Here is a 24,333-nt window from a genome sequence, read left to right as displayed (position 1 = left end):
AAGAAAAAGAGGGAATAAGATGAAAATACTGGATATTGTTAGCACATTATGACGAGAGAAGAAAAAAATTGTTGAGATTTCAAAGCCTCTTAGAGATTCAGTCTATAGTTTCTCATCCTGGGGTCCCAACTAACCTCCACGATCTTCATCCTGTGACTGGTAATGTTCTCCAGTGCTATATCCACACAAGCCTTCAGCTCAGGAGAATCTAGCAAGGCACTGAGTAGTGGATCATCCTGGAGATGCACCTTCTCCCGAGTAACAATCTGTTCTAGCTCTGAATACAGGTTTCCATTCAGTTCCAGACGACAGATTTCAGCAAGGATGTGGAAGAGGCCCTTCTGCATGGACACAGTCTCTCCCAAGGCCCCCACTGTCTCTAGCCCTGGGATGGCCAGTTTGACTCCATGGAATGCTACTTTCTCCTGTAATTTGCAAATCAGACCTAGAGCACAGGAGGAGGAGAAAAATCAGTTCCTTACACAGGTCTTCCTCTTCTTCCAGTCCTGTAGAGGCTTCCTGTTCCAAATAAGCATGGCAAGCAGAACTGCTGGAGGACAGCATCACTCATTGCTTCCCCCAGATGTTAGCCATGGGTCTTGGTTACTGTGTAGTCCAAGTATGTAATCCATACAACCCAGTTACATAAACCATTTCCAAATAGGAGCTCATTTTTATTGCTGATATGTATTGTGGTAGCAGCCAATCAAGATAGGGCTCATTGAGGTAGGCTCTGTACAAACACATAGTAAGACAGTCCAAGAGACAAAAAACCCCCACAGATGTGACCCCTTAGTGATGGGGGTTAAGACAAAGAAGTAGAGCTCATGACAAATATGTGGCACGTTTGTGCCACGTGTTTATTTTATATATGATTTACTTAAATTCCTGTGTTTTGGAAGATTCTTTTGGGGTGTGGGGGAGGTACTCAAGATTGCAGAGAGAAAGAGACTAAGTTAGAGTAAAAGGAAGGGGAAAAAAGGGAAAAGGGGAGAGATGAGAAGGATGCAAATCAGGGAAGTCCTGGCAAGAACTTCTATGAGCTCCCAGAGACCCTTGTTAAAAATCCCACCAGCAATTTGAATATCAGATCAGTTTCCTTGCCCAGAAGACAAAAGATCATGGTCTCTGGACGCTGCTAGATCAGCCATGCCAGGAACACCTTCCCTGGGGCTCAGAAATATTCCTGAAGAACAAGGTTTTTGCCTTTTGTAGAAATATTCCAGGAGAAGGGGTAGGGCTGTCCTCCCTGGGTCTCCATCCCACCCCTTAATAGTCTGCTATGCTATGAGTATCCTCAGTAGACTTCTCCAGGAACAAAAGTATAAAAACAGTTCCAACATGTGCTCAATACCTCCTGGAGCTGTACCCTCCTTGGTTATGGTCAGAAGAGTACCTTTGTGGTTTAGGTGGGAACATATGAATAAAACGCACCTAGCCCTCTTTGCAGGCACAAGAAGCAAATCTGCATTAAGATGGGTTGTAGTAAGTCACCTGCCAATATTTGAAAAGTGATTGGGCTAGACTCCTCCCAGAGGTGTTGAGGGTTAATATACACCCTTATGCACCTTCAAGGACAACTGCAGCAACTGCCATTCAACCCTGTGGAAGGGGAGGTATACCCCCACCTCCACCCAACTCTGGGAGTCTCATAAAATTCCAGCTGGGACTCCTTTGAAGCCCTGCCTGTTGAGGATGTCTTGGAGAAATGCTGAATCAGCCCATCTCCTTGGTGCCCAAAGGGCTGGGTTGGTCAGTCGGTTGGTCCCTCAGCAGTAGTTCCACTGTGACTCTGCTTTGGGAAGACTTTCTGCTGCAATGGGCCACAGCTGGCTTTTGCCAGTGGAATGAATCACAGCCACAGTGTGCATGTCAAGGCTAGAGCAGTCTGGACCTGTCCCTGCTTCTACTGAGGAAGACAAGTCCGTGCTGTTCTCCAGGCAAAGATTCCAAGAGGCTGTGCAGGCACATACTCTAACCTCACAGAGAGCCCTTGATACCTGCTCACCATCATGTTATAAAGTGCTACTGAAATCCCTTTACCTTTGCAATGTTCCAAATGGGCACAAAGATGGGCCTCTGAAGACAAACAATCACTCTCAACATAGGGCACAAAGCAAAATTTTTCCAGAGTTGGAGGTCTCTGTTCCTGCTGTCGCCGAGGTGCCGCAGTAGCATGGAGCCCAGAGATCCGAACACCTCCTGCCATGATGTTATTGAGGCAACAGTCAACAACAACATCAAAAGCTGCAAGGCAAGAAGAGAACATGCAGATAAATGTTGAAAGTGTCATATGAAGAGGCATTGCTGTGTTTAATATGGTCAGAGAGAGTAGGTCCTGTGTCAGAGTGCACAGTAGAAGGAATAGCAGAGTGGCTTGGAAACCCATAAGTCTTACAAGTCTCTCTTACTACTTTGGGCAGGTGAAGCTGCTTCAGGTCATTTGGAGAGCCATAAAGAAGCTGGGAAAATTCCACTTGTGGAAGAGGATTCATTACCTTCAGTATCATCCTTGTATTTGTGCACTCGCTCTTGGTGTAGTGACGGATCAATGCACACAGAGCGTATTCTAGTTGGTAAGCGGAGGCTGTGACCTGTCTCACTCAAGATGATCATCTGCAGCAAGGTGTCAAGGAAAGTTACCCAGTTCCCATTCCACAGGACTTTTCCTGTTTTCCCTGGGGAAGAGAAGAATAAGCCCCATCAGTACTCTTTCACCCAGCAGACATAGGAGAATATCTGCTTCAAAGCCAGATAAAATGAGAAAAATAAGATCTCTGTTCATCAACTGCACAGGCTCTGCTCCACACAACTATCCCTGGGAATGCCACTGCATGCCTGCCCTGCCCAGGAGAGACCAGCCTCCCCACTGCTCCATCAATACAGTTACAATATTCTTATCCTGGCATGCACATAGGCATGCCCACTCCATGACACTTTAAATACAGTCACTTTAACAAACGGATAACATTAATTCACACCATTAGTCATACAACTTCCTTGATTATCTTTCTATAGGAAAGACACACCTTCATTGTTCGATTCTAAAAGTCCCTGGAACGTTGGCCCATAATCATAACCACGCAGACGAAGCGCTTTGTAAATATCTGCCTTGGACAGACTGAATTTGGGTGTCATGTTTGGCTGGGTCTCCAAGTCAACTTGCTGGTTACGGAAATTATTTAGAGCAGTTTCTTCCAAAAGGCAAATTTTCCCTGACAGACACAATATAGAGAACAAGAGCAGTCAGTGTTCAGACATATACAGCATGGGACTCTTCACAGTAGGCCAGGACAGCCAGAATTATCCACTTACCACTTACAGCCAGGTTTCCATTCCAGGACACTTCAAAACAGTGGGAAGCAGGCAGGAGTCTCACCTCCAGCTGTGTTGAACCTGCAAACAAACCCAGAGATTGCTGAAACGTGTGTTAGGGAGACCCTTCCCTCCCATGTTCTTCCTCATGCACTCCCTCCACTAATTGTCCCAAATTCCCTGGAATCTCCTGCTTTTCACACTACCTTCTGCCCTACTATGCACAACATGGAACAGAGACAACATGATATCCCACTTCAGGATGTATAACAGGGTAAGGTGACGTGTAATGTATTTGTTTCCTTCTCCCTCCCCACTGCCATGCACTCTTCCCTTCTGCCCATCTTTCCCAATCTTTACTATTCAGGCTTGAGACCCCAGATGCAACCTCTCCCTCACCTTTCTTGGAAAGGATTGTTGCCTGATGGATTGTAACCTCTTCAAAAATAACAGGCATTTGTTCCATGGTAATCCCCAGAGACCGTGCCAGAGTTCGCCAGGCTAGCACCAGGTACCCAGTTGCTGGATACAGGACTCTGCCATCAATGCAGTGACCAACCAAGTAATAATCGGAGGATTCAGAATCCATATCTGCCAGTTAAACAAGAAAGAACAAAAATTCCTTTAGAACTCCCAGGAAACGAAGACTTCAGAGCAAGGTAAGAATTTCCAGGAATTTCCTCACAACCCTCCTGGCCACATAGAGGTGTCAAAGCTGCTATTGTTCTGAACCAGGCCAACCCCCCAGCTTTGTTCAAATCACTTCATTTCTAACCTCAAGAGCAGTTCCAGCCACAAAGTTAGCACACCCTCTTCATATAAGGCTTTGGAGATGCCGCTTAGAGGACTTTGCATTCCCATTTTGGGAACAAGAGAAACTGACGTAGAAGTGAGGAAGACTGGTACGCACCAATATTATAGACTGATGCTGATGAAGATCCCCCAGAGCCGGTGGGAAAGTCTTCAGCTTTTGGGACATCCCAAGTCTGGCTGTGGTCCCACAAGATGTAAGGAGATATTAATGGGGTTCCCACTGGGGCAGGATATTCAACAGTTGGGAACACATTATTTGAGAGAACATTTATTCTGGAAAGACAAAGGTCAAGAAAATTTAGTGATTTTAGTACTGACAGTGGTCAGAAGTTATAAGTCTGTGGGATTCCTAGAGAAAGGCCGACAGCAAACCTAGCACCAGAGTACACCAGCAACAGTCAGATTTGCAATTATAGCACCAGCAGTCCACGAGAGGCAACACTTGTATCCAGGAAGTAGTCTAACCTCCAGTTCCAGAAGTCCTCAGAATTTATCTACCCCAACAGTATCATTTTCTTTGCAATATAGTCTTAGGTCTGACTGTGGGACATCTCTTCATAGCAACAACGTGACTATAGCAGAGACATGTTCCCTAAGTCCTTTTACAGGGTAACTAAGGGGCTGGCTCAATCCCTCTCAAAAGGTACATACCAAAGGATGGGACGCAAACTCTCTGCTCTCAACAGCTCCTTACCCAGTTAGGTAGATCTTTCCAACATGTGTCAGGAAGAACTCCAGATTGTTTTTGTGCTCTCTCTTCATCAAAGGTAGTATGGTGCAGGTTGGTTTCAAACTTCTCCTCAGAATAGCCTGATCAAGCAGAGATCAAAGATCACGGTCAGAGGAATTCATTCATTTCCTGGTCTGAGAGGTCCCCCTGCCCTGCTCTGTGGGGTGGGTGGGTCTGATTAAGTCTTTTGTCTGAAGATCATGTACATTTGTTTGGCCAGGGGAAGGGGAGAGAAGAAAAGGAGGAAGACACATTCCCTTGAGCAGGGTCAAAAGCGTAATAAGGAGAAAATCTACTTAATATCCCTAAAAACCAACCAATCCCCACACTCCAACATACTAAAACCCCACAGAAACACACAAAGGGTAGGTCTACACTGCCCGCCGGATAGTGATCGATATATCGGGGATCGATTTATCGTGTCTAGTCTAGACGCGATAAATCGATCCCTGAGCGCTCTCCCGTCGACTCCAGCGCCGCGAGAGGCGCAAGTGGAGTCGACGGGGGAGCGGTGGCAGTCAACTCACCGCCGTGAAGACGCTGCGGTAAGTCAATCTAGGTACGTCAACTTCAGCTACGCTATTCCCATAGCTGAAGTTGCGTACCTTACATCGACCCCACCCCGAGTGTAGACCAGGGCAAAGAAAGCCAAGCAATGCAAAAGAGAAGGTGGTAACAAACAAACCAAACCACCACATTTGCTTGGTCATGTTGTAGAACTCAGGCAGGCTGCGGGTGCAGTAGCACCCCGGCTTGAAGTAGTAACAGCAACGAAATACGTGGTTTCTGCTTTCAGCACCCCCACGATAAAACCTGTTCCACTGCCCATAGCGCAACCCGCACATTTAATGGGACACATTTTACAGAAAACCAGCCATGTCAAGCGACACGCTATCCAAGGAGAAAGGGTCGTAAATCCAAACAGTGCAACTGAGTTAGTGTTGCTGGTACTATATGTGGTAGCTTTTGCATTGTTTCACTGGGTTCAACTGTAGAAGCTTAATGTTCCATTAACATTGTTGAATTAAGCCTCTCTTTCCCAGTGGCTGTATCTTTAAAAACCTCTTACCAAGCCTTCTAAACATCTGCATTACTTACATCTAATGGAATTAAAATCAATACATTATTGTACACCATGTTAAAAATGCTACTATCCTTGTTTTTCCTTTCCCTTGTCTGCTTGACAATTACCACCTACCTCTTAGTCATATTATATCTTTAATTACAAAGAGTTATAATCTACTGAAGCAATCACAGTGTATTTGTTCAGAAATTACCATCCACCAGCATGAAATAAAAACAATTGGTAAAATATTTTCTAAATTAAGAGGAGAAAGCCTGTCTTGTGGAATTTACAAGCACCACTGACTTTGCCAGAAAAGCTTGCAAGTTCCTTGAGGCAAACACTGCCCTTTTAAACTAGCTGTGCACGCATTAATAGTGCAGCTGATTCCTCAGATGGTCACATATCTTTGTCACTCTCCCACACAAAGGCAATAAATCTCTATGAGGACTTAGTCCAGGCCAAGTGTCAAGCCCCAGCAGTGTTCACTGTAGGCATAGGTAAAAGGTAGTTAGGATTTCAAATAAAAAATGGGGACGCATACTACACAGAGCTGTAGAGATTTTACACAAATTTTCAAAGTTTTCTCTGCTTTCAGGGTGGATAAAAATCAATGATTTTTTAAAAAAAAATGAATAAAACAAATAGGCTTTTTTTCCTCAAAAGCATTATCAAAAAAATCTGATCTAAAGATACATTATAGCTCAAAGATATCTCATCATGGAATAGGGATTATAAATGCTAATTCTATAGTATGAGACAATATATTAATGTAATCTTTAAGAAAAGTTTTGTAAATGAGTTCCAATAGTTCATGGATTAGGGACCCAACCTTATGAGGTTCCAGGGGCTTCTGTATAGATTATTTAGGTTAAATCTTTCTACCTACCCAATGGGACTCAGTGCTCAGTCTAGAAGATACAATCAGAGATGCTTAGTTTTGCATTTTTCAAACTGTGGATTTGTGTCTCCGGAGAGAACATGCTTGTTAACAGCAAAAATGTTTTTAAATAAATAAAATAAATAGAGGTGACAAATAATAGACCTCAACCCTATCGTCCCTCTGCAAATGTGTGTACACAGAGTCAATCCCTTACCTTTCTCTCAAAGTGCAAAGTTTCAAAAAGTTCAATGAATAGAAGATTGTTGGGGGTGGAATAGATCTGGATAAGGAGAAGAAGTCTGGAGATAAATGTGAGAAGAGAGGGACAGGCAGTAGAAACAAAAGTGAAACTGTTTAAGCAGCATGTTCCAGACGTCTTGAGGTCTTTCTGAGCGTAGCCTTCATTGATTTGAGATCTACCATACCATTCTCTCACTAGAAGGGAAAACCTATAATGGCAGCAGGCCGTAAGAGCGACCCAGTTTGGGAATATTATAATGAAGTTCCTCTACCTGTGGGTAAGACAGGTATGCGTGCAAAATGTGAACAGTGCAACAAAGAAATGTAAGGCTTGGTTGCCGAATGAAAACATCATGAGAAGTGTTCCTTCTCAGGAGGAAGCTGCGTTGAAGATGATGAAAGGAACATGTCTGAACATGCAGGATCTTCAGGTTTGTAAACTTTTATTTCATACTTTCTTAGGGACTGCCTGTCTTCCTTCTGGACTATTTTTGAATTCTCATGTTTGAGAAAAAAAAAAATATAGCTGTTACTCTATGGTACTATCATTTTAGATGCAGTTGTGATAAAAAATAAACAGCTGAAATAGGCAGATCTTCCTTTTACAATTTCACCTTTAAAGTAGCACTGAGTGTCAGTGAATGCAATGGAGTAATACTAAATGAGATATATGGTAGTAAATTAAATAACTGGATTCTCCTAAACAAAATAAGTCAATGCATCCTCAACATACAGGATTCTGAAGACTATCCACCTTCAAGATCACCATCATTTTCTATAGTTTCAGAATTATCTGCCAATGATCGTGTTTCAGTCACATCATGTATGTCACATAGCCACAGTATATCACCTGTAGCAAAAAAAAAAAAAAAAAAAAAAAAATCTCCATCATCCAGAAACAACCATAGATAAGTTTGTGGTAAGAACCAGCAGATTACAAAAAAAGAGGTAAATTGCTTGGTTTGTTTATGCAACAACAACAACAAAAAAAAAAACTCTCCTTTCCATATGATTGAGAACCCAGACTTCATTAAGACCAGGATACAGTCCACCCACAGAGCAGATGACACAGGCAAATTGCTGGATAAAGTGTATGAAAGAGAAATTGAGCAATGTGCAAAAGGTCTAGAGTGTAAAATTGTTAACCTCAGTCTTGATGGGTGGAGCAATGTCCACAATGATCCTTTTGTATGTGCTTGTGTGACAACAGAAGAAGGGAATGTCTTCCTTACAGAAACAACTGATACATCAGGAAATGCACACACAGCAGAATACTTACAAGAAGTAGCAGTAAAAGCTATAACAAACTGTGAAAATAAATTCAAATGTCTAGTACGCAGCTTGGTCACAGACAATGCTGCAAATGTATCCAAGATGAGAAGAAATTATTTAGAAGAGAGTGAAGAGAGTCCCAAGCTAACAACATACGGTTGCAGTGGTCATTTGATGCAACTCCTAGCCAAAGACTTCAGTATTTCAGAAATAAAGGCTAATGATGTTGAAATTGCAAAATACTTTGGTGGTAACCACTTTGCAACAGCTGCTCTAAAAAAAGTGGGAGGAACCAAGCTAACTCTCCCACAGGATGTGCAATGGAACTCAGTAGTGGACTGTTTTGAGCACTATATCAAGAACTGGCCTAATCTGATGACAGTTTGTGAACAAAATTGTGAAAAAAATGGATGGCACTGTCACAGCCAAAGTTCTCAACATTGGGCTTAAGAGAAATGTTGAACACCTGCTGAGTGCCCTAGCGCCTATTTCTGTAGCCTTGAACACAATGCAGGGAAATCGCTGTTTTACTGCTGACGCTTTTGAAATTTGGAAGGAACTGAGTGAGATCTTCAAAAGACATACAATGACAGAGTTAAATTACAAGCATTAAAAAAACAAATGGGACAAGCACCATCTCCAGCTCATTGTCCTGCAAATATTCTCAATACTCGGTACCAGGGTCAAACCTCACCAGCTGAAGAAGAGGAGTTTGCTATGACATGGACATCCAGCAATCATCCCTCCATAATAAACTTCAGAGCTAAAGGTGAACCATTCAAGAAATGTAAGTTTGCTGATGATGTTTTAAAGAAAGTCACACCAGTGAACTGGTGGAAGTCACTTAAGGGCTTTAAACTAGGTTCACCGGGGGAAGGAGACCAAAGCCCTGAGGTAAGTGGGAAAGCGGGATACCGGGAGGAAGCACAGGCAGGAATGTCTGTGAGGGGAGGGCTCCTGCCTCATACTGGGAATGAGGGGCGATCAACAGGTTATCTCAAGTGCTTATATACAAATGCACAAAGCCTTGGAAACAAGCAGGGAGAACTGGAGGTCCTGGTGATGTCAAGGAACTATGACGTGATTGGAATAACAGAGACTTGGTGGGATAACTCACATGACTGGAGTACAGTCATGGATGGTTATAAACTGTTCAGGAAGGACAGGCAGGGCAGAAAAGGTGGGGGAGTAGCACTGTATGTAAGGGAGCAGTATGACTGCTCAGAGCTCCGGTACGAAACTGTGGAAAAACCTGAGTGTCTCTGGATTAAGTTTAGAAGTGTGTGCAACAAGAGTGATGTAGTGGTGGGAGTCTGCTACAGACCACCGGACCAGGGGGATGAGGTGGATGAGGCTTTCTTCCGGCAACTCACGGAAGCTACTAGATCGCATGCCCTGATTCTCATGGGTGACTTTAATTTTCCTGATATCTGCTGGGAGAGCAATACAGCGGTGCATAGACAATCCAGGAAGTTTTTGGAAAGCGTAGGGGACAATTTCCTGGCGCAAGTGCTAGGGGAGCCAACTAGGGGGGGCGCTTTTCTTGACCTGCTGCTCACAAACCGGGTAGAATTAGTGGGGGAAGCAAAAGTGGATGGGAATCTGGGAGGCAGTGACCATGAGTTGGTTGAGTTCAGGATCCTGACGCAGGGAAGAAAGGTAAGCAGCAGGATACGGACCCTGGACTTCAGGAAAGTAGACTTCGACTCCCTCAGGGAACAGATGGCCAGGATCCCCTGGGGGACTAACATGAAGGGGAAGGGAGTCCAGGAGAGCTGGCTGTATTTCAAGGAATCCCTGTTGAGGTTACAGGGACAAACCATCCCAATGAGTCGAAAGAATATTAAATATGGCAGGCGACCAGCTTGGCTTAATGGTGAAATCCTAGCGGATCTTAAACATAAAAAAGAAGCTTACAAGAAGTGGAAGGTTGGACATATGACCAGGGAAGAGTATAAAAATATTGCTCGGGCATGTAGGAAAGATATCAGGAGGGCCAAATCGCACCTGGAGCTGCAGCTAGCAAGAGATGTCAAGAGTAACAAGAAGGGTTTCTTCAGGTATGTTGGCAACAAGAAGAAAGCCAAGGAAAGTGTGGGCCCCTTACTGAATGAGGGAGGCAACCTAGTGACAGAGGATGTGGAAAAAGCTAATGTACTCAATGCTTTTTTTGCCTCTGTTTTCACTAACAAGGTCAGCTCCCAGACTGCTGCGCTGGGCATCACAGAATGGGGAAGAGATGGCCAGCCCTCTGTGGAGATAGAGGTGGTTAGGGACTATTTAGAAAAGCTGGACGTGCACAAGTCCATGGGGCCGGACGAGTTGCATCCGAGAGTGCTGAAGGAATTGGCGGCTGTGATTGCAGAGCCCTTGGCCATTATCTTTGAAAACTCGTGGCGAACGGGGGAAGTCCCGGATGACTGGAAAAAGGCTAATGTAGTGCCAATCTTTAAAAAAGGGAAGGAGGAGGATCCTGGGAACTACAGGCCAGTCAGCCTCACCTCAGTCCCTGGAAAAATCATGGAGCAGGTCCTCAAAGAATCAATCCTGAAGCACTTACATGAGAGGAAAGTGATCAGGAACAGTCAGCATGGATTCACCAAGGGAAGGTCATGCCTGACTAATCTAATCGCCTTTTATGATGAGATTACTGGTTCTGTGGATGAAGGGAAAGCAGTGGATGTATTGTTTCTTGACTTTAGCAAAGCTTTTGACACGGTCTCCCACAGTATTCTTGTCAGCAAGTTAAGGAAGTATGGGCTAGATGAATGCACTATAAGGTGGGTAGAAAGCTGGCTAGATTGTCGGGCTCAACGGGTAGTGATAAATGGCTCCATGTCTAGTTGGCAGCCGGTGTCAAGTGGAGTGCCCCAGGGGTCGGTCCTGGGGCCGGTTTTGTTCAATATCTTCATAAATGATCTGCAGGATGGTGTGGATTGCACTCTCAGCAAATTTGCAGATGATACTAAACTGGGAGGAGTGGTAGATACGCTGGAGGGGAGGGATAGGATACAGAAGGACCTAGACAAATTGGAGGATTGGGCCAAAAGAAATCTGATGAGGTTCAATAAGGATAAGTGCAGGGTCCTGCACTTAGGATGGAAGAATCCAATGCACCGCTACAGACTAGGGACCGAATGGCTAGGCAGCAGTTCTGCGGAAAAGGACCTAGGGGTGACAGTGGACGAGAAGCTGGATATGAGTCAACAGTGTGCCCTTGTTGCCAAGAAGGCCAATGGCATTTTGGGATGTATAAGTAGGGGCATAGCGAGCAGATCGAGGGATGTGATCGTTCCCCTCTATTCGACACTGGTGAGGCCTCATCTGGAGTACTGTGTCCAGTTTTGGGCCCCACACTACAAGAAGGATGTGGATAAATTGGAGAGAGTCCAGCGAAGGGCAACAAAAATGATTCGGGGTCTAGAGCACATGACTTATGAAGAGAGGCTGAGGGAGCTGGGATTGTTTAGTCTGCAGAAGAGAAGAATGAGGGGGGATTTGATAGCTGCTTTCAACTACCTGAAAGGGGGTTCCAAAGAGGATGGCTCTAGACTGTTCGCAATGGTAGCAGATGACAGAACGAGGAGTAATGGTCTCAAGTTGCAATGGGGGAGGTTTAGATTGGATATTAGGAAAAACTTTTTCACTAAGAGGGTGGTGAAACACTGGAATGCGTTACCTAGGGAGGTGGTAGAATCTCCTTCCTTAGAGGTTTTTAAGGTCAGGCTTGACAAAGCCCTGGCTGGGATGATTTAACTGGGAATTGGTCCTGCTTCGAGCAGGGGGTTGGACTAGATGACCTTCTGGGGTCCCTTCCAACCCTGATATTCTATGATTCTATGATTCTATGACTGCTGAAGTGATAATCTCACTTTTAACAGCAGTAGCTTCTTCTGCCGGTGCAGAAAGAATAGTTTCTTCCTTTGGACTAATTCATTCCAAATTGAGAAATAGTTTGGGACCTGAAAAAGCAGGAAAGCTTGTTTTTCTTTTCCAGATTATGAACAAACAGGAAAATGAAGGTGAAGACGACAGAGTTAGCTGCAGAAGCCAATATTTTAAGTTTATCATGTTGACCTGGCTGACATAGTCGATTTAATTTTTTTTGTATTTAAAATATTTCATTTAACTCTTTTCGTTAAAAACAATTTTAACAAAAACAAACCTGATTTTAAAAAACGTGAATGGTTAACTAAATTCAAAATTCATATGCTTGTTGTGTTATATTATGTTTGCTGTTGAAGAAAAAAATCCAGACTACATAATGTTGTTGTTTTAGTTAAATAAAAAAAACGTAAATGTCTGTCTGGTGATCTCCTAATAGAGCATGGCAAGAAAATCCTCCAAATATTAATGATTAACCTGTTGAACTGGAGATAGTTCACCTCCCAATGACTTCATAAATATCTGCTTCAATTACCTTTGGTAAAATGAAATAACCAATCATTCATTTTCTGTTATAGCTGTAAAACTAACCTGAAAAGTTTTCAAAATAAATCACTTAAAAATGTATAGTATGTACCTTCTAAAAATGAAACGTACATCTCCAAGTTGTGAAGAATATGTATTAAAGGTTAAATCAAATTGATTTAAAATCAAGATTTAAATCAATTTGATTTAAATCAAATCCACCCTGTCTGCTTTTGAGCAGAGAAGAAAGTTAAAGTCAAACCTCTGACATTTTCAGAAGTTTTCTTTTACAAGAATGTGTAAACAAGGCTTATTGTAGAATTTCTTGCAGTCTTTCCAAAGCAAAGAAGGGTGTGATTTACCTCCCCCATCACCTGTTCTCTGCTTGTACTGTCCCCACATAACCAGGCTGTAGTAGCTATGTAACAATTTTTGGGCAGTAGCTGGAAGCAATATTGCCAACACTCAATATTTAACAAATAAAAAAAAAAAAAAACCCCAATCATTAGTTAGGTCCCCCCCCTTAGTGTGCACTTGAACCATGATTTTAGCTATTCTTTAGAACCATGATGGTTAGAAATATATTTTTTAAATGAAAGTTGAGATTCTCATGTAATTGCATTAATCTGGAAGTTGGAGTTTTGACAAAACCACCGAATATCACAAGACTTGCAATAAAGTCATACAAGTTGCCAACACCGTGGAAGCTGTGGATGTACACATGTTCTTCATGTCCAGCATTCCCAGACAGAAGGCATAAGCCCACACCCATAAGGGTCCCTCCTCGGCTCTTCATCATAGATCAATTTCAAACACCCTTGCAAGGGTTGCCCTGCAAAGCAGTGACAGAGATAGATGCAAGCCTCCATTAGGTTGAATTTTCAGATATACGTATGCACTGGGCCATTTAGCCTGGAGCTGGCTAAGTGGATGGCCTACAGGAGATCATAGGACCTGTGCCCTAACAGGTAAACTAGAGCTTTGTGGAACATAGACTGCCTCTCCATGAAGCTCAGGACCAAGTTAGATTTCTCTTTGCTTACACTGAGATTTGTCGAGTGTGTAGTTTCCTGCCAGGAATGAAGTACACCAGTGTGAACTAGCAGACAGAGCACTGGACTGGAAATCAGGAAGCCTGGGTTCCATTCTTGACTCTGCCAGTGACATGCTGTGTGATCTGTGGCAAGTCACTTTATCTCTCCCAGCTGACCTCCTGTGTGAAACACCTGGAGATCCATGGATTAAGAATGCATGTAAGAAGTAGTTTGTATCACGCCTCCTCTGCCGTCATACACTCTTATGAGGTAGTCATCCAGTTATGGATAGACATGCGTGCTTCCGCTGTCATAGATGAGCTTTAACCTACTATGCTGCACTCACAGTGACTACACTGCTGCTCCATTGAGAGGCAGGACCTTTGTACCAGTAGCAGTAATTCCTCACCAGGAACCTGAGGCACTTTGTGCTTTTGCTTTATTGACACGTGAGATGTGGGCATTTCAAAAGATCAAAGGCTATGAACCAGACCTGAGGGTTGAGAATAGGGAATCTTCTCCCTAGAGAAGTTTCAGAGTAGCAGCCGTGTTAGTCTGTATTCGCAAAAAGAAAAGGAGTACTTGTGGCACCTTAGAGACTAACAAATTTATTTGAGCATAATGCATCCGATGAAGTGAGCTGTAGCTCACAAAAGCTTATGCTCAAATAAATTTGTTAGTCTCTAAGGTGCCACAAGTACTCCTTTTCTCCCTAGAGAAGCTGGCCAGAATTTCATTTCCCTTAGGAATCTCCTATCTGTGGAGGCCCAAAAAGATAAAACCCTCTTTCTTTTACGACTAACTACCTTTTCTCCTGGTAAGGCTCTAGCACCACTTCTATGGCTCCCAGTTCAAGAGGGCCAAAAAAAAAAAAAAAAAAAAATCACTGCTCTCAACATCTCAGGAGAGGAATTCCAAAAAAGGGAGCCTTTGAGCATAGCTAAACGTACATCTGGCCACAATTTCCTTATAGGTTGCAGCTCTCAACTCTCAAATTAAGGCCACTGAGGAATACACCTTTCTTCCCAGCATAACCAGTGTGACAATGCTCTGTCCTTGCCTCCGTGGGTCCCGTGTTTCCTGGCGGATTTCGCTAGCCTCAGAGGCTCACTGTGACCCTCCATGTAACCCTTCTCTCTCTAGAGACAAGGGTCACAGTCTACTGAGCCATTTTTCATCATAAGCCAGTGAGGGAGGTGAGGAGAAGTTATCCTTCCTTGCACAGTCTCTGTTCTCTCCCAGTCTCAATGATCAATCAGGGAGCAAAGGTGGGGGGGGGGGGAGGAGGAGCCCAGGCCCACCCTCTACTCTGGGCTCCAGCCCAGGGACCCTATTGGTATCAGCTATGGTAGCTGACCTTTTAGAAACATGACATGTACAATTCCCTGTGCTACTTCCCCCACAGCAGCCCTCACTTCCTCAAGCTCCACTTCACCCTTACCTCAGGGCCTCCTTCCTTGTGCCTGATATGGTGTGTACTGCTCAGTCTCTCCAACAGCGCAACTTCCTCCCACAGCTCCTGACATGCACCCCCACCTGACTGACTGGGAGGCTTTTAACTAGTTTCAGCCAGCCCCTGATTGGCTTCAGGTGTCCCAATTAACCTAGCATTCTCCCTGCCTTCTGGAAAGTTCTTAATTGGCCCCAGGTGTCTTAATTGACCTGGAGCAGCTGCCATTTCACTTATCCTGGTACCAGGGATTTATTTAGCCTGGAGCTAACATATCTATCTCCCACTTCTTCTCTATAGCCATCTGGCCTTGTCCCGTCACACCAGTCATTGGATCCTTAATTCTCCAAGGGTCAAAGACACCTTCCTATCTTTAGACTTTCCAGGTGCAGTAAAAGCCACAAGAAGAAATGGTTACTTATTGTAACTGTGGTTCTTTGAGATGTGATGCAGCCATGTATGCCATTTAGGTTACTCACAAGCAGTATCCACCCCAAGAGGCAGAGCTCAGAGTCTCTGGATTGCAGAACTACCCTACCAAAACTAGCATCAGCCCTGGAAGATAGTGGATCACAAGCTAAATATGAGTCAACAGTGTAACGCTGTTGCAAAAAAAGCAAACATCCTTCTGGGATGTATTAGCAGGAGTATTGTAAGCAAGACAAGAGAAGTAATTGTTCCATTCTACTCCGTGCTGATTAGGCCTCAACTGGAGTATTGTATCCAGTTCTGTGTGCCACATTTCAGGAAAGATGTGGACAAACTGGAGAAAGTCCAGAGAAGAGCAACAAAAATTATTAAAGATCTAGGAAACATAACCTATGAGGGAAGACTGAAAAAACTGGGTTTGTTTAGTCTGGAGAAGAGGAGACTGAGAGGGGACATGGTAACAGTTTTCAAGTACAGAAAAGGTTGTTACAAGGAGGAGGGAGAAAAACTGCTCTTCTTAACCTCTGAGGATAGGACAAGAAACAATGGGCTTAAATTGCAGCAAGGGAGGTTTAGATTGGACATTAGGAAAAACTTCCTATCAGAGTGGTTAAGCACTGGAATAAATTGCCTAGGTGGGTTGTGGAATCTCCATCATTGGGGATTTTTAAGAATCCATGCAAGGGCTTTCAACTTCTCTAGAGAAGGCCCTCTATTTTTTGCTCTTGCAGCTTGAAAAGGAGGCAGAAGACCATAGGTCAAAAGCCCCAAAAATATTAAGTACTGAACCCTGAAGCTTTTCAAAGGAACCTCTGAATATCCCAAGATGTTGCTATTCCTGAATTAGGGTTATTAAGAAGTAGAGCCATAACAGAGTGGGCTAGTTCCTGTTTCTCAGAATCAAGAGGACCATAGCACTGGACTGCTCCGGAACGTGGTTCCTGCAGCACCAATATTCATTCTTCCATAGTACATAAGGGACGAAGAGTCTAGAGACACTCGAACCAGCACCTGGTAAGCTAGGGGAGAGCAGCCCTTTGGAACGGTTGTCCTGGGATCCCAAGAGAACCTCAGAGGAACAGACCCCAAAAGGAAAGCCCCTTTTTCTTTTCTCTTTCGTGGGACTTCCAAGAGCCACTGGAACTATGAAAGGTGCCTTCCTCTGCACCATCTAAAGATCTTAGGTCCACAGACTCTGGAGGGAGGGTGGGGGCATTATGACAAGAGAACAAACTCTTGAGTTGGAATTTCTCACCAGCCTTCAGCACAGAGGGAAGCTCAGCAACCACAACTCACACTTGGGGAGATTTTAAGACTGAAAGTCTTCCTGTGTCATGCACTACCACAGCCTGAGAGAAGAACACCTAGGATAAAGAAGAAGAGTTGAAGGGGGCAGATTTATCCCCTTTGTGTTGAACACTGGCCTTCATGGCGCGTGTGCCACCCTAAATGCCAGCTCTGTACCTATGTGGCTAGACAGCAAACTCCTAGATCTGTCTGCAGAGGCCTATGTAACTGGACGCAAGCTTAGGGAAGCAAGCTTAGTTGAGATCAAGTGGAGGTATCCATTGTCACACCTGAAAACAATTATGAGCCAAATCAGGAAAAAGGGGATATTGTGAGTTGTTTAAGAATACTTTACTAGATGCCCATGTGACAGACTGACAATGTCCTGTAATATCTTGAAAAAACCTTACTGAATTAAGATGAACTTTACTGCATTATGGTGTTAATACCTTTGGGTTACACTGAATTAAAAATGCAACCATGTACGTTTTGTTGTGGCACTGTAAGTACCTTCTCTAGTAGGGAGTGTGATGCTAATGAACTTCCTCTTATTAGCCTTTGATGCCACCTCCCTGGGGAAATATGCACATATAGTTCAAACTGGATTCTCCAGAGACCAACAAACTTGGTTAAGAGCCTGCGTTCTAAGCTGATGCAGGGTATTCTTCCTAATTCAACAAAGGGATAGGACCCCTGGTCCATGGAGGGCACCAAGACTTACAGGAGGGTTGGAAGAACTTGGCCTACTGAGGCCTCAGAAGACTGAGTGCTTGTTCTGAGCTGCAGCTTTGATTAACTTGTTACTTCAAAGAAATCCCTAGGGTGGGATGATTCCTGGTAAGTTTATTAGCATGTGGGTATGTTGTTTTATTGTTTTTAAATATGGTTTCTCTAATGCTTTTTTACCTTAAGAATAAAATAGGCTTGCTTAGAAAGAACTGTGTGGTAACTCGGATCTGAAGCAATCACTCTAATCAGCCTGAAGCGAAAGCAAGCATGAGTGTTTAGGCAACCTGTCTTTGCTGGGAAATATATAGTGAAGGCAGGAAACTGTGCAGCTTGGATATACTCCCTTCTGACCAGGGTGAGATGTAGTCCTCCATCCAAAAGAGGCACCAGCTGGGAAGCTGGAAGCCTGAGAGTGGGTGAACTTGCTGGAGCAGAGGGGAAATACAGGTGTAGTTGCTCTGAACTGGGACAGCCCTAAAAAGCCACAATCTCACAACTGAGGAAGAAGGCTGTGCTGGTTTAAAAAAAAACAAAAAAAACAAAAAAAAACCCACTAGGTTTAGAGGGCAAGTGAAGGCAGCTACAAAAAATAAAACAAAATGTAAGAAAGGGGAAGTTGATATTAACAAATAGGAACTGTAGAAAATTGATAAGGAAAGCAGACAAACAGAGAAGTCTGTGGCCAGCAGAGTTAAAGACCAACAAGGAGGACTTCAAATATATTAGGAACAAAAAGAATACTAACAACTATATTGGTCTATTAATAGATGGAAAGGGTAGAATTATCAGTAATAATGCAGAAAAGGCCAAAGTGTTCACTAAATATTTTTTCCCGTATGTGGGGGGAGGGGAGAGAAAAAACCAAAATCATCTGTGGGCTTTTTGATGTAGTCATATCTTTCCATTCCACTAGTATCTCAGGAGGATGTTAAACAGCAGCTATTAAAGTCACACATTTTAAAACTAGCGGGTCCAGTTAACTTGCATCCAAGAGTTTTAAAAGAGCTGCCTGAGGATCTCACTGGACTCTTAAATGTTTGTTTTTCAATAAATCTTGGAACACTGGGGAAGTTCCAGAAGAAAGTGAATGTTGTGCCAATATTTTAAAAGGGTAAACGTGATGACCTGGGTAATTAAAGGCAAGATTTATCTTGCCCAGGGTCAATGTCAAGGAGATTAAATGAGATAATGGAGGGTAATATAATTAATGCCATTCAGCATGGGTTTATGGAAAACAGATTCTGACAAAGTTATAATCTCCTTTAAAAAAAAATCAAGTCTGGTTGATAGAAGTATTAGTGCTCACGCAATACACTTAGACTTCTGTAGGGGCATTTGACTTGGTACCACATGACTCAGATTAGAAAACTAGAAAGATATAAAATTAACCATGGCGTATATTTAGTGGATTAAAAGCTTGTTAGGTCTCAAATGTAATTGTAACCAGGGAATCATCATCAAATGGGTGTATTTCTAATGAGTTCCTGCAGAGATTGGTTCTTGGCCCTTCACTATTTAACATTTTTAATCCATGACCTAGAAGAAAATAAAAACCACCAATAAAGTTTGCAGATGACACAAAAATTGGGGTAGTGATAAATAATGAAGGACAGGTCATGGATTAAGAGCAATCTGGATTGCTTGGTAAACTGGGCACAAGCAAACAATGTGTTTTACATGGCTAAATATAGAATATAGACCATACTTACAGGATGGGGGATTCTATCTGGGGAAGCAGTGGAGGAAGTTTATTCTTGGTGAATAAACAACTGAACATGGTTTCACAGTACAATGCTGGGTCAAAAGAGCTAATGCGATCCTTGTATGGATAAGCAAGGGAATATTGAGTAGGAGCATAAAAGTTGTTTTACCTTTGTATTTAGCAATGGTGTGACTACTGATGGAATACTGTGTCCAGTTCTGGTGCCCACAATTCAAGTAGGACGTTGATAACTTGGGGAAGGTTCAGAGAACACCCACGAGAATAATTAAAGGATTAGAAAACATGCCTTATAGTTAGATGGTGCTCCTTGAGTCTATTTAGCTGAACAAAGAGAAGGTTAAGGGATGACTTGATTACAGTCTATAAGAACCTATATGGGGAACATATATTACTCTTCAATCTAGCAGACACAGGTATAACACAATCCAGTGACTGAATTTGTCTAGACTGAACTTCCAAACTGGAAATAACAGTGTAAATTTTTAACACTGAGTAATTAACCATTGGAACAATTTACCAAGGGTCATGGTGGCTTCTCCATCACTGGCAACTTTTCAAATCAAGATTAGATGTTTTTGGGACGTTCTACAGCCTGTGTGAAACAGGTGGTCAGACTAAATTCCTTCTCACCTTGGAATTTATGAGTCACCCAATGCTTTCAAATGCTCTTAAACTAAAATGCAATATTTCAGAAAGTTAAATTCCTCTACACCTGGGCTGAGCACCACGGCAATAACTTTTAGAAAGCTGAAGTGAGTTTTGCCCATTTTTGAGTTATGTCGGGTGAAGTAGTAGATATATTTTTGTACACTCCTAAGAAAAAGTGGCTGTATTTTCAAGATGCAACTTTCCACCTGACTAGTCCTTAGAGTCCTTGTCTCTATTGCAATTTGTCTTCTCCTGCAAAAAAAATCTCATTGATTTCAATAGCATTACCTGCAAGGAGTAAGGTGAACAAGATCTGGCCCCAGAATAATGAAACTCAAGTTTATAGGAACATAAAACAATGCAAACTCATAATATCAATGTTAGCTGAAATGCAGCATGGGAACCACAAGGCATGGACTGGCTGTATGGCCTTAGACAAACCATTTAGGCTAACATTTCCAGGAAAATCCACCAATTTTTAAGCTAATTTGACACCTAGGCATTTTCACAAGTTGTGAGCATCCATAACTTCAGCTGAAGTCAATCAGAGCTATGAATACACAGCACCTTGGAAGTGAGTGGGGAGGAAATGAGACCTGAGAGGTCTCAAATGAGAGAGTTACCCCAAAACTGATGTCCTCAAAATTAGTGGACACTTTTGAAAGTGAGAGCTTTTTCCTTAGTGTTTCAGATCCCAACCGCTATCCTCCCGTAAAAAATTAAAATAAGTACTTATCTTCCTCGCTCTCAAGAGCGATGTGAGGTTTAGTTAGCTAACATTTGTACAGTACCTGGAAGATGCAACACTACATAAGCACTACGTATTATTATTCTTAGTAACATAGGTGTGATATTGCATTGCTATCGTTACACTGTGTATTTTAGTTGTGTATGTTGTTTTTTAAAAAAAAAAACACTATGCAGCTGTGAAAGTGAGCAATTAAATGAAAGGGATTAGTGTTGAATTATCTTGGTAGTTTTGTTTTTAAAAACCACTCTTTCTAAAATAAAAGGCCCAAGAGAAATTAGATACAAGCATAGAGAAGATTCAGAGACAGGTGGGTGAAGCGATTCAAGATCTAGGAAGAATTCCTCTAGTTAGATACTTATATGGCCCTCATCACTATGGTATCCAAACAGCTATCAAATACTCTTAGACAAAAAAGAGTGACACTTTCTGATCTCCAGTATTGCTTCTTGCTGTACACTGCAAGCCTCCCATTCAAGTATTGGCCCAGCCTGATGGTGTTTAGCTTAATAAGATCTGACAAGATTACAACCCAAGGTAGTAAGACTTCAGGCTCTCTTCCCTACTGCTTTACTTCCCACACACACTGTTAGATCATCCAAGAAGCTCCTAGTTTCTCCTACTCGTTCACCAGTTCAGACAGTTGATTCTGCATGCCTGTGTTGTTCTTCCCCCGCCCCTCCCAAGTAATGTGCAAAGGCAAGTATTTGGATGACTTGACTGTGTGGGTGGGGATGTGGTATGGAATATGTTGGGACATGCTGATTTTTAATGCTAAATCAGGGAGACTAGAAATGGCTGGGCAAGGTGTTCTCAGCGCGAGAAAAGCTAAGATGTTCCGTGATTCTTCAAACCTTCCCAAGTGCAGTACCTGTAACAGGGCATGTGGGGCAATCTCCACCACAACAGCATTGTCTGGAACATGCCTCAGACCTTCCTGGAACAGCACTGGGCTCACCAGGTTGTTCACATGGTACTCAGCAGAGGAATTCTGAGCCAGCTCACTCTGCCACTGAGACTCAGGAATGGAGGTGCTGATCCAACGGGCTGAACGAGGCTTTGCATTTGGAATTACCTACAATAGACCAACAAGAAAAAAATATATAGATGTCACAGGCCAAGACCAAAAAACAAAAAAACAAAAACACAAAACAAAAAACACCCCACAACGCTAAAAAAACCAAGCCCCAGAGGTTTGCATGAACCATTTTTCTCAGCCTGTGAGCTCAGGCTTCCTCTTGCTGGACGTCCAAGGGCTTCCAACTACCTGTTCCACAGAAATCCAGCAACTGTTATTGCATGCAGCCCAATCTCTAACTCTCACACATAATGAGGATCTCCTTTCAGCCCCTCTCTCCCACAGCATGTAGGATGCTAGTCACGGCTCCCTTTATCCACAAGCCCCCAGCATAAGCCATCACTCAGGGACATTACCTTCTGCAGGGCATTAAGTAGGACTGGTGCAATAGACGCCATGTAATATGAATGAAAAGCAACGCCAGCGCTGCGCACCTCCTTTGCAAACACTCCTTCCTTTTTCAGTTTGGCTACAAACTCATTCACAACGTCCTAGGAAATGGGATAGAATTGAGCAAGAATTATTATTTCATGGAGTTTGGGCATCCAGCTTTCCTCGGTCATTAGCCATTTGATGAGGCTCTATGCTCCCATAAAGTGGTATCACTGCACTCCCCTCATATTCCTCGTGTGAAGGTGATGCAACATCCCAGTGAATAGAACCCTACTGAAATACAAGATCACAATGGTTTTTTTGTTCCTAGTCTGCAAGGCGCAACAACTCTGATTCCCATCAAGTAGCACTTAAGTGTTTAAATTCAGATGGAAGAGTCAAGTTCCCTCTCCCTACTTTGGTTTAACCTACTACCCTTCTTTCACTCCTGGGGTTCATGGTGTAATTCCAGTAATGGAAGACACACCAGATGGAGCCCCAGTTTTCAGCCTTGGAAGGCAAGGTCTCTTAGGAAGGCAGGTTTCCATATGTTTGCTCACCTGAGGCCCTGAAACAGTGACAGTGTCTTCAGAGTTGTGACAGGCAGGTACCACGCCAGGAGGACAACGACGCTTACATTCCTCCCACGTCAGACCTGCAGAGGAAAAATCCTCAAGATGATGCCAATGTTCCCAGGAAAAATTATGCAGCAGCTTATGTAGCCAGGTTAAGCCCAGAACTCCTGACAGTACGGATTCTGACTACCCTCCTGGATTCAAGATTTTGGGAGACGGATAATCCTACAGTCTTGTCAGGACCTTAGGGTTTTATAATGCTGACCCTCACTGTAGTATCTGAGCGCACTGGAGGTGGCAGAACTGACTTTCATGAAAAAAAAATCAATCCCTAAATTTTGGGATGAAGTTCTTGAAGTCCATTATATCCCTCTCCATGAAGAATCAAGTCAGACAGAGCTCTGAATTGCTTATGTAAAACCCACAAGATTCCACCAGCTATCTGCTTTGAGATTACAGACAGAAGGATCAAAATTTCATCCCCGTGATAGGGAAAATGACAGAGTTCTAATATATACTTTTCATGTAAACCTCAGATTTAGACAAAAACCTACACTATTTGAAAAACCTATTAAAAAGAAAATCTCCCTCTAACAGTTTACCTTGTCCTGAGCAAGAAATGCCATTCTTAAAACTGGAGAGAATGTAAATGAGCAGAATTTGACCAGTCTTTGTGAAATTAGGGTATCGCCACTGAAGTCAAAAGTTACTATGGATTTAAGCTAGTCTATGAGAGTAGAATTTGGCCTGGATCTATCACATGGGTAAGAGGCAATGGACAAAATCTGAACTCAAATTCTGGTTATGAAAGATCTGACCTATTATGTGCAGTGACTCCCAGAAATGATCAGTGATAAGTAAATGAGTTACGTACTCATTAGCAAGCTAAAGAGAATTCTAAATGAGTTGGTTCCCAGTGGAAATATCATAGAAAGTGAAACACTAGAATTATGCCTGTAGCAAGTAATGTATAAATGCTTTAGCCCCCAACACAGCTGCCCTAATCTATAATTTTTGGCTCCTAACTTGAATATTCGTGGTTATCAAATAAGGTGTTCATGAAATAACAACAAGAAAATAAAAATAGCAAAAGCTTTACTTGTAACCAATAGAGAAGTTGCCAGACCAGACCAGACCCAGGTGTCTATGTAGTCCAGTATGAAGTCTGACAGTGGCCTGAGGACGGGCCAGTTATGGAACAACATGCCCATAGAGGAAGTTTCTTCCTAGCGCTGCTGCCCTCTGCATCAGTTAAGGTTGGCTTATGCCCTGGAGTAGGTAGGTTTATACCCCTTAGGATAAAACTAACTCATTATCCAGATTAAAAAAAGGTTAATTTTTTAAAATCCTACTAAGTTCTTGGCCTCAATGAGGTCTTGTGATAGTAAGTTCCACAGGCCAGTTATGTGTTGTGTCAATATATTTACTTTTATTTGTTTTAAATTTGTTACCTTTTGATTTCATAGAATGTCTTCTTGTACTTGTATTATGTGAAACTGAGTGCTCAATTTACTTTCTCTAGGAGATCTGTTTT

The 24,333-nt window shown here is 42.9% G+C and overlaps 1 protein-coding gene across 1 annotated transcript in view; it reads right to left on the bottom strand.

The window, feature by feature from the left end:
• The window catches only part of FASN (fatty acid synthase), an 80,869-nt gene that overhangs the window by 44,012 nt on the left and 12,524 nt on the right, over positions 1-24,333 (bottom strand). Inside the window, exons 11-21 of the mRNA XM_074970541.1 lie at positions 22,785-22,879; positions 22,209-22,343; positions 21,646-21,849; positions 4,823-4,938; positions 4,226-4,401; positions 3,715-3,906; positions 3,316-3,396; positions 3,030-3,215; positions 2,499-2,678; positions 2,044-2,247; positions 135-445 (exon numbers count right to left, since the gene is read on the bottom strand). Of these exons, the coding sequence (XP_074826642.1) occupies positions 135-445; positions 2,044-2,247; positions 2,499-2,678; positions 3,030-3,215; positions 3,316-3,396; positions 3,715-3,906; positions 4,226-4,401; positions 4,823-4,938; positions 21,646-21,849; positions 22,209-22,343; positions 22,785-22,879 (1,880 nt within the window). The remainder of the gene's footprint in view (positions 1-134; positions 446-2,043; positions 2,248-2,498; positions 2,679-3,029; positions 3,216-3,315; positions 3,397-3,714; positions 3,907-4,225; positions 4,402-4,822; positions 4,939-21,645; positions 21,850-22,208; positions 22,344-22,784; positions 22,880-24,333) is intronic.

Source organism: Natator depressus, chromosome 14, assembly GCF_965152275.1.
Source record: "Natator depressus isolate rNatDep1 chromosome 14, rNatDep2.hap1, whole genome shotgun sequence".
Lineage (NCBI taxonomy): Eukaryota > Metazoa > Chordata > Testudines > Cheloniidae > Natator > Natator depressus.
The sequence above is the reverse complement of the archived record's forward strand: the minus strand, read 5'-3'. Positions and strand labels throughout refer to the sequence as shown.